General features: G+C 53.5%; 1 protein-coding gene across 3 annotated transcripts; it reads left to right on the top strand.

Moving 5' to 3' along the window:
- Positions 1-1396: 1396 nt before the first annotated feature.
- On the top strand, positions 1397-19169 carry Klhl36 (kelch like family member 36). 3 transcript variants are annotated; one of them, XM_090357199.1, is made up of 5 exons: positions 1397-1527; positions 7180-7256; positions 10047-11120; positions 13091-13248; positions 14611-19169. In XM_090357199.1, exons 2-5 carry the CDS (start codon positions 7197-7199, stop codon positions 15164-15166), a joined length of 1848 nt encoding a protein of 615 aa, XP_090213325.1. In that variant the 5' UTR covers positions 1397-1527; positions 7180-7196; the 3' UTR covers positions 15167-19169. The 3 variants fall into 3 exon arrangements, with proteins under 3 accessions (XP_090213325.1, XP_090213324.1, XP_090213326.1); XM_090357198.1 differs by lacking the exon at positions 1397-1527 and adding an exon at positions 4820-4883; XM_090357200.1 differs by lacking the exon at positions 1397-1527 and adding an exon at positions 4964-5044.
- Positions 19170-19703: the final 534 nt, after the last annotated feature.

The following is a 19703-nucleotide window of genomic DNA, read 5'->3' as shown; positions in this document are numbered from 1 at the left end:
ACACTCAACTTGACAGTGACTAGTGACAGGAAAAAGGAATCTCCAGGCTACAGAAACCCTGAAGCCCATAGCTAATGCATGTTAAATGTAACAAAGATTCAGGATACAAATTTCAGTTTACTGATTCACTTCTGTAATAGCAAATCCAGCTACTTCCACAGACTGTGCGCAATGCCCCGCTCAGTGCTGAGGGGTTTTCCCCTTATGGCTTTCATTCATGGTAGCTGTGTGGCACCTCACCTCCCACTGTTCCATGCCGTGGAAACCTGTATTCCAATTGGACTCTGAAGACAGCTTCACTCCTGGGGCCTTTGTACTTAAGGATCCGGGACTCCTGAGAACCCTTCCTCCCCCAAACTGCCTAGTGGTCCCCCACTTACCCTACAAAAACGGTTTGTGGGGCCGGGAGTGTGGCTTAGTGGTTAAAGTGCTTGCTTAGCATGCACGAAGACCCGGGTTCGATTCCTCGGTACCACATACATAGAAAAAAGCCGGAAGTGGTGCTGAGGCTCAAGTGGTAGAGCTCTAGCCTTGAGAAAGTCCAAGGACAGTGCTCAGACCCTGAGCTCAAGCCCAGGACTGGCAAAAAAAAAAAAACGGTTTGCCTGTTTCCCTCTGCTATCTAAGTGTCATGAGCAAATATGCTTCGTTCCCAGAAACTCCAGGAAAGTGAAGAAGAAACAGGAGGAGGGGGAGGAGGGGAAGGAGGAAGAGGAGGGGGAGGGGAAGGAGGAGGAGGAGGAGGAGAAAGTTGTCCATGGAATTTACTACAATGGCAGCATAACAGAGCAAGATCTCAGGAGATGCAAAGATAGATATGAGTGACTGCCAGGGACTGGTTGCCTGCCTGAGGCCCTGGGCTAAACCCTGGCTGACACTGGATCCCTTAGAAGCCCTGGGAATAGGCTCACTGAAAACTTCACTTCCAAGTAGAGGAAACCCAGAGATGTTATGTATTTGGCCAACAAAATCCATAGCTCCTCCTATAGCTAATGAGCAGGAGAGCAAGAGTGCAATGGAGAAAATCTTCACTGTTTGTACAACCTGCTCTACTGAGCAAGGATGGCACTGAGGCAAGCAGTAAATCCATAATGACCCAGGACCCAGAGGAGACACTTTGTCCACCAGCCCCTGCAGGGGGTAGGGGGAGGGAGGAGGGACAGACAGTTCAAAGGGTCTGCCTACAGATGGAGGGCACAGGGTCCAGGCCAGTGCCTCCAGGTGAAGCAGCCTTCCCAGAACCCAGAACCCTGTGTTCCTCCCTCCCTTTGGCTCCCACAGGGGAGGGCCAGCCTCTGACCCTCCTTATCTCTGTATTTAACCCGAGTGCTGTCTCCCCCAGCTCAGATGCTTGGCGGGCTTCGCTAGGCCCTCTTCAGGCAGCACTGACCACTGACCGTGCATCCCAGAAACAGCTTGGAACAAAGGATTGGAGACGCAGAGGAGGTTGGAGTCTCTTCCCAGGCAACACAGCCAGAATCTGGCACCTGGCACTGGAGTGCAGAGGAGCAGCAGCTCGTGGACAAGGTACTGACCGTGAGCTCCCTATCTCCCCAAGCAAAGGCAGGGCCTGAGTGTGCACTCTGCAGACTGCATTTGAGGGGTCCTAGCCTCTGGGATTGTGTGGTCTGGGCAGGGAAGCTTGTCAGCACCGCCCCCCCACCCCTCCAGCAATATTGAAAAGGGTTATTTGTGTTCTGGGCTTTGGTGACTCACCTGTAATCCTAGCTATTCAGGAAGCTGAAATCCACAGGATTGCAGTTCAACGTTGGCCCGGGTAGAAATGTCTCCAATTAACTCAAATCTCCATCTCCATTTTACCAGCAAAAAAGCTGAGCAAACATGAGGCCCTGAGTTCAAATCTCAGTATTGGCAAATAATAAAACAACAGTAAATGATAGTAACAGCGGTTAAGAGCATAGTCCCAGCACTCAGGAGGATCTCAAGATCAAGGCCAGCCTGGGCGCACAGTCAGACCTTGCCTGAAAATAATTGTGATAGCTATAACACTTGGTAAACACTTCAAATGTGCAGGACCTCTGGTTCAGTTATGTTACAAACCTGAGATTATAGTTTTATGTAAAGCTTGACTCACATATATATTAACAGCAAGTCAGTGACTGTGCCCTCGGCCTGGAGCCCTGAGGCCCTAGGGCTCAATCATCCTGGACGAATGTCAAGTCCCAGGACGTGGAGAACCCATACTGAGGCTTTCCCACGTACTCCCACAAATACACTGTGCCTTTTTAGTAACAGTCCCGTGCAGGGGGAGGGAAGCAGGTCACCCTGGAGTGAAACTGGCAGCAATGCAGGTCTTTGTGCTCTTCCACTGCAAGCTATCTAGTCTTACATGTGGGATGAAACTGCACTGCCCAGCCTGGATCCAAGCCCAGTGTGCAACCTTGCAACCTTGGAATCCTGTCTCGAGTCACTTTTTACCAGGAGATAGAAGTAGACACACAGCATCAGGTCCTGGATCCACGGATGAATTGAGCTGTGGACACTGCCTGTGGGTTAGGGGTCTTAGTTTTTGAATTCCTTCAGAGCAATTCAGACCCCCAAAGAGCAGCTCCACCACTTTTTTCTGTGTGTGTACTGGGCTTAGGGCTTAAACACAAGTCTTGGGGATTGTTCTTGAGCCTTTTTTGTTTAAGGCTAGCACTCTATCACTTGAGGCACAGCTACACTTCTAGTTCTTTGGTGATTAATAGGAGATAAGAGTCACAGATTTTCCTGTCCCAGCTGGCCTTATTTCTTTTTCCTTTTTCTTTCTTTCCTTTTCTTTCTCTCCTTTGCCAGTCCTGGGCTTGAACTTAAGGCCTAAGCACTGTCCTTGGGCCTTCTCAAGGCTAGAACCTCACCACCGGAGCCACAGCACCAACTCTGGCCCCTCCCATGCATATAGCACTGAGAAATCGAACCCGGGTCTTTGTGAATGCTAGGCAAGCACTCCACCACTAGGCTAAACTAGCTCCCCCACCTCCACCCCAAGCTGGCTCTAAATAGTAATTCTTCAATCTCAGTATCCTGAGTAGCTAAGATTATAGGGGTGAGCTATGAGCACTTGGCTCTAATATATCTATATCTATATCTATCTATATATATATATGAAACACTATTTTTCTAAAAGTATTTGTTCCCTCTAATTTAAAAAGATAAGTTCTAGGCTTTATGCTGGTGGTTTATGTCTATAATCCCCCAACTATTCAGCAAGCTGAGATCTGGAAGATCGTGGTTTTTTAAGTCCAGCCTGTTCAGAAAAGGTCACTAGACTCCATCCATTTTTTTCCCAAAAGTGCATATATTCTCTAGGTTGTGCAATTGTCAATAATGTCTAATTTCAGAAGAGTTTTCATCATTTCCCAAAGAAATCCTTGGTGTTTCCTTTATTTCCCTGACTCCTCCAAACCTGGCAACCATGAATGGACTCTGCTCTGTTCACCTGCCTGTTGGGACATTCATGGGCCTGGGGTCCTGTGTGTCTTTTTTCTTGGGACCTTTCGTTGCTATCGTTTGGAGAGTGCTTCTCACCACGTGGCCCAAGCTGACCCGGAACCTGAGGCCCTCCTGTTTGTCCTCTCCAGTGCTGTGGTGGCAGATGGCTGTACCATGCCCGGCTGCTACGTGTCCTTTTGTGTCTGGCTTCTTTCATAGTGAAATGTCCTCATGGCTCCTTAGACTGTAGCAGCAGTCTAAGTTGGACAATTCTAGTTTAATTGATGATTGAATTCTTTCATTCGACAAACACTTACACGATGACCTGTCCCGTGCCAGCCTCTGTGGGGACCCTACTGTGTGCCTTGTAGGTCCAACCAGGAATAAAACCTACAGTAAATCCTGTGCTGGGGAGTTTCTAGTGGGGAAGAGAAAATAAGCGATGTCCAATACGAGCGTGCCTGGGGCAGAGACATCTCAAGGCCCTCGGCTCCACCCCAGCACCACAAAAACTAATGAATTAACACTAGCCAGGGATCGTGGGAAGCAGAAGCAGAAAGCGGGGCGCAGGGGAAGCCAGGAGGTCACTTTTCAGAGGGGTCAGCAGGGGCCGCCACTCGGGCTGGCCCAGGGACCCCAGCCCCAGCCCTTCCCGAGCAGGCCGTGTCCCGGCCGCTGAGGCTGGCCTGGGGCAGGTCGGGGCGCCACCCAGCGCGCCGGTGCCCCGGCCCGCCGCCTGCAAGCGCCGCCCCGCCAGCCCTGTCCTCCGCTCCCCGGCCCCGCCCCACCGGCTGCGCCCCACCCCGCGCTCTCCCGGCTCCCGAAGGCCGCGCCCCCTCCGCTCGCCCCTGCGCCTCCACCCACTGGCTGCAGGCCCCGCCCCTCCCCGTACGCCCCGCCCCATGCCCCGCCCACTGTCCGCAAGCCTCGCTCCGCCGCTCCACTTCCCTCCCGCACTTCCGCCCACTGCCCGCTAGCTTCGACCCTCTCCGCTGCGCCCCACCCCCGCGTCCCCGCCCACCACACCCACGCCCCACCCCTGAGCTCCAGCCGCGAGCCACAAGCCCCGCCCACCCCAAGTCCCCGCCCACTGGCCTCAGGCTCCTCCCCTCCGCGCCCCACCCCCGCGTCCCCATCCTCGGACCTCAGGCCACGCCCACAAACCACGCCCCACCCACTTCCTGCGCTCCCTCCCCAGCCACAGGCTCCGCCCCTCCTCGCTGCGCCCACCCCCGCGTCCCCGCCCACTGGCCGCAGGCTCCGCCCCGCGCCGCTGCGCCCCACCTCTTCGGCCGCCGCCATTGGCCGCGCCGCCTCCGCCCTCTGCTCGCACTTCCTGGCGGAGCCATGGCCGCGCTCCGGGCGGGCCCTGGGGCTCCGGCAGCCTCGCCCCGCAGCCACTCCCGCCCGGCCCTGCCGCCCGCGCCGAGCGCGTAGCGCCCTCTCAGGTGGGCTCCGTCGAGGGGGACGGGCGGGAGCGAGCAGGATCGCGAGGTCCCGCGCCCCTTTGTGCCGAGCGGGGGCGCTGGGGGGGCCGCCCCGCGGGTGCGACTGGCGCGGACCCCCGCGCGCCAGCAGGCGTGACCGGCGCGGACCCGCTCGCCCGCAGGTGAGAGCCCGCCCGGCCCGGCCCCGGCCCGGCCCCGGCCCCGCCTCCCGCGGAGGCTCCCGCGGGCCCTGCGGGCGGAGGTGCCCGCCGCGGGCCCGGGGTGCGGGTCCCAGCCGGCCACCGCGGCGTCCCGGGAGACGTGGCCGGCGGGGCGCGGGGTGCGGCCGAGGACTCCAGCCGCGTGGCATTTCCTCCGGAGCTGAGGTCGGGAGGCCCGGAGGCGGGATCGGTGCCCGCTTCTGCCCGTCCCTGGGATGGATGCGCCCGGTGTCTGGCCGGCCTGGGCCGGCGCCCGCTTCCGAAAAGCGGAGCCGGCGTCTGGCCGCCAGCGTCCGGCCTGGGGCCGCTCTCGAGATGTCTTGGCCTAGAAAGCTCTGGCCGGCCGCCCGCGGGGAGAGGACGGGAAGGGACACCTGTTCGTTGTGACCTTGGATAGACCCCTCGGCCACCTGTGTCGGGGCGTCCACTGCAGCCAGGGCGTCGGGCTTCCTTCCCACGACCTAGGGGACAGCCTGGGCCGGCGGCGGGGGGGCGGGGGCCGGGGAGGCAGAGCTTGTCCTGGCCACAAAGTTACGAGTTTGGTACAGAAGATCCAGTTGTCCCTTTCGGAGGGAGTTACACGCGATGGAATGTGCCGGAATTTATTCCTCCCAGGGGAAACACTGGAGCCCCTTCACTGAGTCCTCATGTATTTAGAAACCAGTGCTGACTTGTTTTCAAGTTGTGCTTCATTAGCGAATGTTTGTTCAGTAGGCAACACACTGATTATTTTCCTCCACCCAGCCTGGCAGGGAAAAGAATTCCTCCTTAAACCGCAATCCTCGTGTGTGACTTGTGTCCATGTGACTGGTTTTCCGTTGGTTCCGGCTTTGTGTACCCACCTGGTCAGTCCCCCCAGAGCCCAGCTCTGTGCCATTGAGGAGCTGCTTGGCATTTCAGTGCAAGTAGAAACCTTATCACTGCCTTCTGCACCAGTCCATCTTATCGATGTTATCATTGGTACAGAAAGGTCTAGCACACATGGCAAGTTCAGGTTCAAGGCACAGGCCCCTGCCTGTGGGTTTCCACTGGTTTCAGCATTGCCACAGGGTTCAGAGGCATTGGAATCTGCCATGGCCTGCCCTGTCTAATGCTGGGTCAGTTACATCCCCTCTACTGTCCCTGCCTCCTCTGTAAAACACATTGCTGGCCTTGTGGTGGGCCACAGGAGGAATGAAAGAGTGAAGACAGCTTGTCTGGAATGCGCTTCATACAAATTAGTCCTCTCTGGGCCTCATCCTTAATTCACGATGATGCTTTCCTAGCACACTCTTCAAGAAATCTGGGCCACATTCCTTGCTCTCTGAGTTTTGGAACTAGACAGACCCAGGTTTGTCTGTCACTTGCATACTAGCTTTGTGACAGCGTTCTCTCCCCTCCCCTTCCTCTCTTTCCTTTTCCTTCACCTTCCTTCCCTTATTCCCTTTGTTTCTTTTTTTTTTTTGGTGGGATTTGAACTCAGGGCTTTTTTGCTAATCAGACAGTCTTGAACCATACCCCCAGCCCTGAGACAATGGTCTTTTGTTTTGTTTTCTTTCTTGTGCTGGGAATGGAGCCCAGGGACTTGGGCATATTAGGCAAACTGAACCACTGACACCGGCTTGGATGACTTGTTTGAGGAGTTAAATGAGAAGGTACAGGAGGGAACTGGCTTAGCTTGACTACAGGATCATAGCCTGGCTGTGAAATGAGGGTGGTAGTCATTATAGCCTTGATTTTACCAAAAGGGCCAGCTCAGCTTAAACACCAAGAGTAGATTGCCATCTATAATCCTAGGTACTCAAAAGGCTAAAATCTGAGGATCATAGTTTAAAACCAGCCTGGGTGGGAAAGTTCATGAGGCTCTTTATCTCCGATTAATCACCAAAAAGCCAGAAGTAGAGATGTGGTACGCGTGGTAGAGTACCAACCCTGAGCAAAAAATGCCAAACCAAAGTGTGAGCTCCTGAGTTCAAGCCCTTTTTAAAGAAATGGCCTAGTGGTAGAGTGCCTGCCTCGATGCACCTCCCTCCTGTCTCCTGTAGGACCTGCAGCTAAGGAACCAACCCCTAGCATTGGTGGTGTGTGCCTGTTCAGGAATTGTGTTGTTTTTGCAGGGTTGTGACCACTTACAATGGAGGGAAGCCGGCCAACGCGTGTGTCCAGGCCCTACAAGATCAGCGAGTCGTCAAAGGTCTGTGAACCATTGCTCTGGACTCTGCTGGCGCCTCTGCACCTCTGCATGGGGCCCACTGGTGTCTCCCGTGTTCATCGCAGCGTTACAGCACTGCTTCTATACAGCTCATTCATTGGTTCATTCATTCATTTTCTAAATCAGCCCTGGGAGGTGGACAGGACTGGATTTCTAACTCCATTCCAAGGATGGAAACCCCCAAACTTACAGGCTCTGTGCACCTGAGGTTAAGAATTCAGGGTCCTTTTTCCCACTTATGAGTCTCTAGGACGCCAAAAACGAGGAGGGTGAGTCCTGAGAGGCTGGGCAACTAGCCCAAGACAGGCTGGCTGCATCAGAATGGCCCTGCAGAAGTTGGGGAGACGGAAGTACCATTGCCTGGATTCACTTGCCACTCCTTCAGTTCAAGTGTGAGAGCAGGATCTGTCACAAAGCCAGGGGGATTCAAGTGGGAACATTCCCCAAGTATCCGTCTCTCCTCATAAATACCAATACTGCCCTGTTCACTTTTCAAGTGTCCCTTTTGGATTAGTCAGGCACTGGCTCATGCCTGTAATCCTAGCTACTTAGCAGCTGAGATAACTGTTTGAGGCCAATCAGTACAGGGACTTGAGACCACTTTTCTACCAGCTGCTGGGCACTGCCATCCCAGCTACGTGAGGAACTGAGAATGGGAGAGTCACGGTTCCAGGCCTGGGTAGAAAAGTTATTGAGATTCCTTCTGCAGGGAAAGAAGCTGGCATGTCACACATGCATGTCACCCCAGGTCGCTAGCCAAGAGGATGTCTAGGCAGGAAATGAGACCCTCTCTCAAAAATAACTGGTACAGAAATGGCTGAATGTGTGGCTTAGCTACAGAGCACCTGCCTAGCAAACAAGAGGCTTTGAGTTCAAATCCCATTAATGCAAAAAATAAATAAATAAACCATTTACTGTATGTTTGCTTTAGATCATCATTCTCTTTGTGCTATGGTCCCTAAAGGGCTACAGAGAGACACTGGTGTTTATGCATGAAGCACAACTACTTAGATAGACAGATAGTCAGGCTGTATGGGAAGGGGGCTATTAGTATAAAATACCTTTAAAAATGTTGGTGGAAGGCAGACACATTTGATGTTAGGTGAAGGGAATAAGCAGCTGCCCTCAAAGGGGCTTTGTTCCCAACCTTGGCTGCAGTGACACTCTATGTTTGATAGCACCAAGGGTCTTTGTGCTTTCAAGCCAAAGGAGGAGCTCCCAGGGGTAAAAGTTCCAGAGTTGTTCATGGTTACAACCCTGCCTCCCTGGACTTGAACTCAGTATCTGATGCTTTTGCTCAAAGGCTGGCCATGCCTCTACCTTTAAGTTTCAAAGATTTTATTTTTGTAAAAGCACCGAGGCTTGAACTCAGGGCCTCGAGTTCTCCTATGGCTTTTTCACTCAATGCTGCTGTTCTGCCACTTGAGCCATACCTTTACTTCACTTTTTTTTTTTTTGCCAGTCCTGGGACTTGAACTCAGGGCCTGAGCACTGTTCTTGGGCTTTCTTCAAGGCTAGCGCCCTACCACTGAAGCCACAGTACATTTCCAGCTTTTCTATATATGTGGCTACTGAGGAATCAAACCCAGGTTTTTGTGCATGCTAGGCAAGCACTCTACCACTAAGCCAAACTCTCAGCCCCCTTCACTTTACTCTTAACCACCAAAAAGCCAGAAGTGAAGGAATGGCTCAAGTGGCAGAACTGTAGCATTGAATGAAAAAGTCCATGAGTCTTGTGGCACTTGAACTCGGCCTAGGTGCTATCTCTGAGCCTCTTCATTCTCAAGGCTAGGACTCTACCACTTTAGCCATAGCACCACTTTTGGGGTTTGAGTGGTTAATTGGAAATAAGAGCCTTACCAGGACTTTTCTGCCCAGGCTAGCTGCAAACTGTGATCCTCAGATCTCAGCCTTCTGAGTAGCTAGGATTACAGGTATGAGCCACCAATGCCTGGCTAGGCCGACTTTTTGATCCTGAGCAGCCAGGGTTACACACATGAGCCATCAGTGTCTGTCTGTTTCTAACATCTTAAAAAGATGCCTAAGTCACTAGCACACCCTGGAAGGCGTGCATGCTGAACTCTCCACACAGCCGGACCGAAGCTGATGGTCTCGGCACTTCTCACACTCGTTGCTGAGATGGAGTCATAGGTAGACACACTGTCTGCTGCTTTTGCTCGTAGGAGAGCTTCAGAGACTCCCCTCTCCGGGGGCTGTGGCAAGTCATTTGTGCTTCACGGTGGTCACTTCATCACCCTGAAGTGGGTGGGTCCACTTTGATGACAGATTCATCACCCCTGCAGCTGAGCTGGAATGCTCAGACCAGGCTGACCAGGTCGAGACCCAGGGGGAGGAGGACACGCCTGGTAGCCAAAAGCCCCATATCAGAGCTGGGAGGACGGCCTAGCATACATGAAGCCCTGGGTTTGATTCCTCGGTACCACATGCATGGAAAAAGCTGGAAGTGGTGCTGTGGCGCAAGTGGTAGAGTGCTAGCCTTGAGAAAGCTCAAGGACAGTGCCAAGGCTGTGAGTTCAAACCCCAGGACTGGCAAAAAAAAAAAAAAGACAGCCAGTATCAGAAAATGAATCCACACACACACACACACGGAGCACCTGTACCCCCTATGGTGTATACTATAATATCTGATTTCTTGTACTGTTTCACACTCTGTTATTCAAAACACTGCTCAAGGCCCGGGACTGACCGTAGGTCCAGCATGCCCAGGGCAGCTGGCAGGCGCCTCCTCTCCTGACATGCTTCTCCGTGCAGGTGTATCGCTGGGCTGACCACTCCAGCACTGTGCTACAGCGGCTGAACGAGCAGCGGCTTCGAGGCCTCTTCTGTGACATTGTCCTGGTGGCTGACGAGCAGCGGGTGCCAGCCCATCGCAACCTGCTGGCCGTGTGCAGCGATTACTTCAACTCCATGTTCACACTGGGCATGCGGGAGGCCTTCCAGAAGGAGGTAGAGCTGATCGGTGCCTCCTACATCGGGCTCAAGGCCGTGGTGGACTTCCTGTACGGTGGGGAGCTGGCCCTGGATGGTGGCAACATCGACTACGTCCTGGAGACAGCGCACCTGCTGCAGATCTGGACAGTGGTGGACTTCTGCTGCGAGTACCTGGAGCAGGAGGTGAGCGAGGACAACTACCTGTACCTGCAGGAGCTGGCCTCCATCTACAGCCTCAAGCGGCTGGACGCCTTCATCGACGGCTTCGTCCTCAGTCACTTCGGCACGCTCTCCTTTACGCCCGACTTCCTGCAGAACATCTCCATGCAGAAGCTGTGCGTCTACCTGAGCAGCAGCCAGGTGCAGCGCGAGTGTGAGCACGACCTGCTGCAGGCCGCCCTGCAGTGGTTGACGCAGCAGCCGGAGCGGGAGGCGCACGCACACCGGGTCCTGGAGAACATCCACTTCCCCCTCATCCCCAAGAACGACCTGCTGCACCGCGTCAAGCCTGCCGTGTGCTCGCTGCTGCCCCGGGAGGCCGGCTGCGAGGGCTTCATCGAGGAGGCCGTGAACTACCACAACAACCTGGCCGCGCAGCCCGTCCTGCAGACCAGCCGCACGGCGCTGCGCACCAACCAGGAGTGCCTGCTGTTCGTGGGCGGCGAGGTCTCCGAGCGGTGTCTGGAGCTCAGCGACGACACCTGCTACCTGGACTCCAAGAGCGAGCAGTGGGTCAAGGAGACGCCGCTGCCCGCCCGGCGGAGCCACCACTGTGTCGCCGTGCTGGGTGGCTTCATCTTCATCGCCGGCGGCAGCTTCTCGAGGGACAATGGAGGGGACGCGGCCTCCAATCTTCTTTATAGGTATGACCCCCGCTGTAAACAGTGGATCAAGGTGAGACTAAAGCCACATTACTTCTTTTCCCTCCAGGCCTCTTGCTTTCCTTACCTTTCTGACCTCCCCTCCTCTCGCCCGGCCTTGACGACTACCCAGCTTCTGAGTGAGATGTGACCACAGAGCCCTCCCATGTCAGCCCCCCTGGTGTCCCTGTGCAGGTTCTGGTGGGACTTCTACCCTGGCAGACACATAATGTGTTTGATGCAACTGTCACCTGCCTCATGTCCTAATTGAACTCTTGAGATAATGGCCGGTGGGACTGAAGCCCAGGCATTTCCTTTTCTCCCTTCCCTTTCCCTTTGCCCTTTCTCTTCCTCTTCCTCTGTTCCCTCTCCTGCCCCTCCCCCTCCCTCCCTCGTCCTTTCTCTTCCCCTCTTCTCTCCTCCCCTCCTCTTTTTTTTTTTCTTTCTGCCAGTCATGGGGCTTGTACTTAGGGCCTGAGCACTGTCCTTGGGCTTTCTCAAGGCTAGCATTCTGCCACTTGAGCCACAGCACCATTTCTGGCTTTTTTCTATGTATGTGGTACTGAGGTATTGAACCTGGGTCTTTGTGTATGCTAGGCAAGCACTCTACCACTAGGCCAAACTCCTAGCCCCTCCCATCCTCTTTTCTTTTTTTTTTTTGCCAGTCCTGGGCTTGAGCTCAGGGCCTGAGCACTGTCCTTGGACTTTCTCAAGGCTAGAGCTCTACCACTTGTGCCTCAGCACCACTTTCGGCTTTTTTCTATGCATGTAGTACGGAGGAATCAAACCCGGGTCTTCATGCATGCTAGGCAAGCACTTTAACCACTAGGCCAAATTCCCGGCCCCTCCCCTCCTCTTTTTATGCTGGACCAGGGGCTTGACTTCAGAGCTTGGGTGCTATCCCTTAGCTCTTTTGCTCAAGGCTGGCACTCTATTACTGAAGCCACAACTCTGCTTTTGGCTTTTTGGAAGTTAATTGGAGATAAGAGTTTCAGTCTTCCTGTCCATGCTGGCTTTGAACCACCATCTTCAGATCTCAAGCCTCCTGAGTAGCTAGGATTACAGGCATGAGCCACTGGCACTTGGCTCTAACTTCTTTCTATGATTATTATCATTATATTTTTTAAATTTATTTTTTGCCAATTGGGAGGCTTGAACCCAGGGCCTGGGTGCTGTCCCTGAGCTGCTTTTTTGCTCAAGGCTGGCACTTTGCCGCTTGAGACACAGCACCACACCTGACTTTTTCTGATTAGTTTACTGGAGAGTCTCACAGACTTTCCTGCCTGGACTGGCTCTAGAAGGCTGGTGATCCTCACGTCTCAGCCTCCTTGAGTAGCTAGGATTACAGACATGAGCCACCAGCACGCAGCACTTTGTACCATCTTGCCAAGCAGCACTTTCTGCTCTGGTAACACTAATGGCAGTTGGCATTTACAATGAGGGCTGGGGGTGTGGCTCACGGCAGAGCTCTTGGCTGGCATTGGGCGGGGGAGCTGGTCCTAGCAGACACCTAGAAGAACAAGATGAGGGCCAGGAGTTTGGCCTAGTGATAAAGTGCTTTCCTAGCATGCACAAAGACCCGGGTTCGATTCCTCGATACCAAATATATAAAGACAGAAGTGGTGCTGGGGCTCAAGTGGTAGAGCGCTAGCCTTGAGAAAGCCCAAGGACAGTGCTTAGGCCCTGAGCTCAAGCCCCAAGACTAGCACAAAGAGAAAAAAAAGAGAAAAAGCAAGATGAAATTTTCTTCCAGAAAAATGCTGAAGTGGCAGTTCTGAACTGTGTGTTCTGCAGAATCTTAGCCCAGGAGCTTGGACACACAGCCAAATGAATCTGGGGACTCTGATGTCTTAAGACAGTCTCTGAGAAGGCCCTGCCTCCTCCAGTTCACCCCCTCCTCCACCTCGCTTGGTCCCGCCTCCCCTTGGGCCATGCACTCCATGGCATGATTGGGCAACATGGCGCCAGGTGGGGAGGGGAAGCTTCAGGCATCTCGCCCCACAGGTGGCCTCCATGAACCAGCGTCGTGTGGACTTCTACCTGGCCTCCATTGAGGACATGCTGGTGGCCATCGGTGGCCGAAACGAGAATGGCGCCCTGTCTTCCGTCGAGGCCTACAGTCCCAAGACTGACTCCTGGTCCTACGTGGCTGGCTTGCCAAGGTAATGGGGGCTTGCAGCAGGCTCTTGGTCTGCATGCTGCTTCCATGGGGTGGAGTTGAGCCCACACGCTCTCCGAGTGCTGAGCCTCCAGTTCTCAGAGAAAAACCTTGACTGTGCACAGGAGCGAGTAGCCACGAGGGCCCAGGCTCTGCTTTCATACTGCTGGCGAGGGTGTCGGCCTTGCTGCTGAGACAGGTGCTCCCTGTTGAGTCCGCTCATTTCCTCAGCCCCAGAGTCTGTTGAGTTGGGTCAGTGAGGAGTTAGCCACTGAGCACTGAGCACGGGTGTGAGAGCTCTGAGACGAGGAGCCTCAGGCACTGGCCTGCAGGAGACACCAAGGAGCACGGCGCTTCTCACCCTCTGAACCCTGCAGCCAGCTGTCATCTCCATGACCAACCTCCTGTGGCTTCCTGACGCCGCCTTGCTGTGGGGCCCAGGCATGTGCTGTGTTTTAAAATCACTGCTGGGGTGGGCTCTAGACACTAGCTCTTCGACATCCATTTCCAACACAGGTTCAGGAAGCCACTGGACACTTGTTCTCTGGTTCTTTTTATTTTTGGTGCCAGTACTGAGGCTTGAACCCAGGGCCTGTGTTACCATTTAGCATTTTTACTCATAGCTGATTGCTCTACCACGTTTTTGCTGGTTAATAAGAGACAGAGTCTTGTAGACTTTATTTTCCTGGGCTGGCTTCCAACCTGAGTAGGCAGGATGACAGGGTGAGCCACTGATACCCAACTTCAGATCCTTTTTATCTATTCATTTATGTATTCTATTTTTTCAGTCCTGAGGTCTGAGCTTGGGGCCTGCCAGGTACGTGGCAGGTGTCTGCCATTTGAGCCACACCCTCCATCCCCAGACAAGTTTTAGATCGCAGCTGAACACATGGCAAGGGGAGCTAAGTGTCACTGGGGAAGGGACAGGATGCTTTCTGTCAGGATTTCCTGGTGGTACTTTGTGTACCAAGGTAACAGTGAAGCAACTGGGACCCCTGCCCTCCCTAAGTTTAGCACTTTCGTCCTCTTGCTTTCCAGATGGCAGGTCTGCCTCAGCAGCCCGTAGCCTCCCTCATCCCAGCCAGTAGAAGGGGAGCAGCTCTGTTATCATCAGTCAGGGAGAGCCGAGCAGGGCTGTGGCCAGGCGTCCTGACGCAGCACAGCCCTGACCCGTCCAGATGCAGGGACATCTGTTCACCTGGCTGCTTGCCCTTTGTCCAGGGAAGCCACCAAACATAGGGGTGTGCAGATGCCTGTTCCCTGTTTCTCCTGAGGGGCCAGCAGCCCCCATTTTAGAGAAGACCGAGCCTTGTCTTGGGTAGACAAAGCTGGCTCAACTCTGAGTCCTCTTTCCCTGTCCCCATAGGTTCACGTATGGTCACGCAGGCACCATCTACAAAGACTTTGTGTACATTTCTGGGGGGCACGACTACCAGATCGGCCCATACCGCAAGAACCTGTTGTGCTACGACCACCGGACCGACGTGTGGGAGGAGCGGCGGCCCATGCTCACGGCCCGAGGCTGGCACAGCATGTGCAGCCTGGGTGACAGCATCTACGCCGTTGGCGGCAGCGATGACCACGTGGAGTCCATGGAGCGCTTTGATGTGCTGGCCGTGGAAGCCTACAGCCCGCAGTGCAATCAGTGGACCCGCGTGGCGCCGCTGCTGCAGGCCAACAGTGAGTCGGGCGTGGCCGTGTGGGAGGGCCGCATCTACATCCTGGGCGGCTACAGCTGGGAGAACACCGCCTTCTCCCGGGCCGTGCAGGTGTATGACCGCCAGGCCGACCGCTGGGCCAGGGGCCCCGACCTGCCCAAGGCCATCGCCGGTGTGTCCGCCTGCGTCTGTGCCCTCAAGCCGAGGCTGGAGGACAAAAAGAAGAAGGGCAAGGGCAAGCGTCTCCAGGACCGAGGCCAGTGACCCAGGCTCCGCCAGGGACACTTGCACTCCCGTGACTCCTTAGCAGCTTTTTGTACCTTTATGACTGCACCTTTCTACGATGCCACTGTAACCAACTAGATAGTCCACATAACTCGTATTATCTTGCTTAGGTAATTAAGCCTAGGCTCTGGTGAGGTCTGCCAGGCCTTCCTCCCGGGGGAAGGGCCCACGGGACATGCCCGTAGCCATGCCCTGCGAGTGGCTAGCTTATGGGATATGCAGGAATTTTTGTAGCGAAACTTGGGGTCTCAGATGGATGTTTCAGACCACCCAGCCTGAGCCTTCCCAAACCTGCTGAACTGTTATTTTATTATTATTTTTCCTCTTCATTTTTGGCTGAGCTTTTAAGAAAAAAAAACAAAACAGAACAAAAAACCCAAAACCAGATTCCAGGGCCCTGCCTGAGGATTAGCAAGTACAGCCCTGAAGTGAGACCCAGACACACTCACAGCCACAGCGGGGTCCAGCCATCTGTTTCATGAATGAAGACTCAGTCCACAGGACGAGTGAACAGCTCAGAGTCTGCAGCTTCTGGACAATCACACAAGACACTCGGACCTCTTATTGCCCCTTGCTGGCATTTCTTACCCAGTGATTTGGTCCAGAGAATCGCATATCTCCTGGCAGGTAATCTTCCTGAATTCTGGAAGGAAGGAAGGAAAAAAATGACAGGAAGCTATTTACAAATGTTTTCAGTTTGGACTTCGTTTGACTCTTGAATTACTGATGTATACTAAGCTCTTAAATCTACATTTATTTCTCAGGAAAGATTAGGCACTGTTGAGCATGTAGGAGTTTCCTGAGCTCTGGGCTGCCACTGGGAGCTGCGTCACATAAGTGTGCTGGTCCCCAAGGAGGTGGCTGAGAGTGCCCAACATCAAGTGACACAAACTCCAGCCTCAATTACTACTGCTAGGGGACTTGGCAGTGCTCAGAAGAGCCTATTTTTTCTTTTCTTTTTTTGATGCTGATACTGGGACTTGAACTCAGGACCTGAGCACACAGCTGGTGCTCTACCACCTGAGCCACAGTTCTCCTTCTGGCTTTTTGCTGGTTAATTGAAGATAAGAATCCCACAGGTTTTCCTGCCCAAGCCTCTTTCCTCACACCACGGGGTCCCATGGAGTCTCAGACTCCTCCTTGTGCAGGCTCTACCACCTTTCCCTGCCTGCCGGGCTTGACTGTGGCCTTGACCTGCCACAGGGCTGTGGGGAATCTCTGTTGTGAACTGGCAAGCCACAGGACTGCACAATGTCTGCACTGCAGCCTTCTGTATACTCAAGGCTCAGAGATTTCACAGTAACTGTTAACCTTTAACCAACATTCCTAAGCTTTGAGCCTGAAACTCTGTTCTCACATGTAGTTCCAGGTCTCTGGGAAACACATTTTGCAGCTCTGCCAGTTCTGGGATAGCTCAGGCCTCCCAGCCCCCATCCTCAGAGAGATTTGGTTACTTGAGGGTGCTTCAGAAGCCACAGCCATATGGCCATAGGGGCAGTGGGGGAGATGGGTACATAGAAAGACTCTGTGGGCAGCTTTAGAGCAGGGTGGCTTTGACCTTGGGAAATGAGATCTATGAATTGGAGTGCAGGCCCGCGTCCTCTTTGCAGTGCCTGCCTCCTGACAAGACTAAGGTGCCAGCCTGGAATCCTTGGGCGCTGTGCTGTCTCTCCTGACATGGTTAATGTGGTTGGTAACTTACCTGACTTAGCATCAAGGCTTGAGAATCATCCTTTAAAGGCTGGTATGTAAGTTTCCTCTTGGGGACCAACCTCAAAGTTGGTGTCATTGCCACTTGCTGAGACAGGTTGAGGCGGGAGACCCCACCTGCTGTAGAACCCTGGGGGGTACCAGGACTGGATGTGTGAAACCCATGTTTGTAAGTTAGGAACCCTCTCGACTGGGCAACCCAACCAAAAATGGAGAAAATACAGACAGGGAGAGCCAGGGTGACTCAAGGCCAGTGGTGGTGAGTGACAGGTCGTGATGCTGTGTAGCAGTCGGACCCCAGGTGACAGCAGCCACTTGGCCAGTGTTGTGAAGCTGTCACGCTGCAAGCTGCGTTGCAAATCCTTGAAAACAGTTTTTTTGGTTCTTTCTTTTTTCTCTTTTTTCTTCGTTTTTCCAAATAAGCACGGCAGGTTCTTATTCGGGGTTTTGTTTTTGTTTTTTTCTTTTTGCCAGTCCTGGGCTTGAGCTCAGGGCCTGAGCACTGCCCTTGGACTTTCTCAAGGCTAGAGCTCCACCACTTGAGCCTCAGCACCACTTCTGGCTTTTTTCTATGTATGTGGTACCAAGGAATTGAACCCCGGTCTTCGCGCATGCTAGGCAAGCACTTTAACCACTAGGCCAAACTCCCGGCCCTCTTATTTGGGTTTTTAAAGAACTAGAGTCTTAACTTCCTGTTAGCTGTACATTTGGGATTTGGTGCCCACCCCAAGATGGACGCCTGTACTAGCAGGACCAGGAGGAGGAATGGGAAGGGCATCGGGCTGCAGGGGCTGCTGTGACTGACAGCCATCTTTCTGCAGCTTAAAATACATGCAGACTCCCAGCTGCATGAGAGGCCGAGTGGGAGAATGTCAGGTCGGCTTTTGCACCTCAACAGATGCCCCTAGATGAGGAGGGGACTTAGGAGGGGCCCAGAAGCTCCCTCTAGCAGGCATTCAGATTGAGGTGAGGTGCTCAATGTCAGAAGGGGGGGTTCCCTCCTCTGAGGCTCAGGCAGGGTCGGCTCTGCACTTCCCCTATGCTGTCCTGTAGCCCAGGTAGCTCAGCCCTGAGCCATGGAGGCCCTTCCCGTGGTCTGCTTCAGAGATCTCCCTTGAGTCTACCCTGCAGCACCCCGGCCTCAGGCGTGGCCGCCACCAGATCCCAGACTCTGGTGGCCACTGCTGGGCTCCCTGGTGTGGGTCTCCTGGCGTCTCCATGAGTGGAGGGCCTGCGAGGGAATGAAGGTGTGCAGAATGGTTCCCTCCGCCCACCGGGAGACCCTGCCTGACCTGTGCAGCCTGCAAGCTGGCTGTTTCTAGAGATTTTTGAAATGTTTTGATACTTTTTGATACACTTTGCTAATTACCATTTTGTAGATAATCTGCCAGGGTTCTCCACCTCATCCCCTCCCTAGGGCCTTTTGATTTGTCTGGATAATAAATGCCCAGTGGTCAGTGCCAGGACCTCACCCCATGTGGCTTTGTCTTCGATCTTCTGCCCCTCCATTTTTGTAAAGCCACACTTGGCCCTGGGTCATGCCATCGTTGCCCCCGTGTGACCTAGAGGGCACCAATTTGTCAGGAGGCCCAGTAATGCCCTTTCTTCCTGAGCTTCTACCTCAGTGGTGGGCAGAGTGGCAAGGATACCTGTGACCGGTTCTTGTGTCACCCTCTTCATACGGGTCATTTCTCTCCATCAGCTGCACGCTGAGCCCCGCTCTCTTCCCGTCCACCCATCTGGTAAAGAAACCCTGCAGGGTCTCCACAGATCCTAGATCAGCCATCCTCAGCTTTGCAGGCGGCCTCTTTCTTTCTTTCTTGGATACAAGTGTTTAGGGAATGACTCAAGAAATAGTCCTTTGATTGCCTTAGTTAAACATTGAATGAATGTAACATTTTCGGGGTGGGGGAGGCAGAAGTGTTTGCCTTCCCTGTCCATTTTTCTGAGACATGCAGTTCCACCCTCTGGAAGTTACCTAAAGCCTCTTTGCAGGTTTGCTTGGTATGGAAGAAAGGTTCCACTGGATGGCGGTTCAACTACCAGCCCCTTTCAGTGATCAAGTCACTCCCTTGGGTATGTTCTGGCTACTAGTATCAGTGAAATGTATAATTGGGGGTGGTTTTTTAATTGCTTGATTTTGTATTTATAATTTTACGACATAGTTTTTCTGTCTTAGCTCCTTTAATTTTCTGCACGTTGCTTTGGTTTTTTTTTTTAATTCCACACAGAGTATTCAGTTCTTAAAGTACATTAAAACAATGTGATTTGATAGGGTATGGTTTGTTTTATTATGACCTTGCTAGCCTTGCACTGCGATTGTAATAATCTTTATTTCTATTTTCTCCACCCTATGAAAACAAGCCTTTTGCATGTTAAACCCAAATACAATCTGGAAATGAACCAGGCTTTTGGTATGTGTGGGAGGGAGGGGTGTCTCCCCTTGACTTGATAGTGTTCCCAATTCCAAGTTCACCCAGAGCTCTGTCCACACCCCATGCCACACCAAGGCTGAGGACTGAAAGGAGACCATCACTCGCATCTGTGTCACCAGGGCTAAATGGGTTCAAGAGAAAAATGGGTAGTACAGGAAGGAGAGCCTCAGGCAGCGGTTGGTTATCTTTTCAGGAGGACGCAGGGCCTTCGTGAGGCCCCCGGCCTCAGCTTGAGGAATCATGCCTGTGATCCTGGCTACTCCGAGGTTGAGGACTGGGGCTAAGGCCAGCTCACGCAGAAAAGTCCATGAGAATCCTAGGGCTTAAACTAAGGGCCTAGGCACTGTCTCTAAACTCCCTTTGCTCAAAGC

This window comes from Megascapheus bottae, chromosome 24 (assembly GCF_031878675.1).
Source record: "Megascapheus bottae isolate mThoBot1 chromosome 24, mThoBot2.hap1, whole genome shotgun sequence".
Classification (NCBI taxonomy): Eukaryota; Metazoa; Chordata; class Mammalia; order Rodentia; family Geomyidae; genus Megascapheus; species Megascapheus bottae.
The sequence above is the reverse complement of the archived record's forward strand: the minus strand, read 5'-3'. Positions and strand labels throughout refer to the sequence as shown.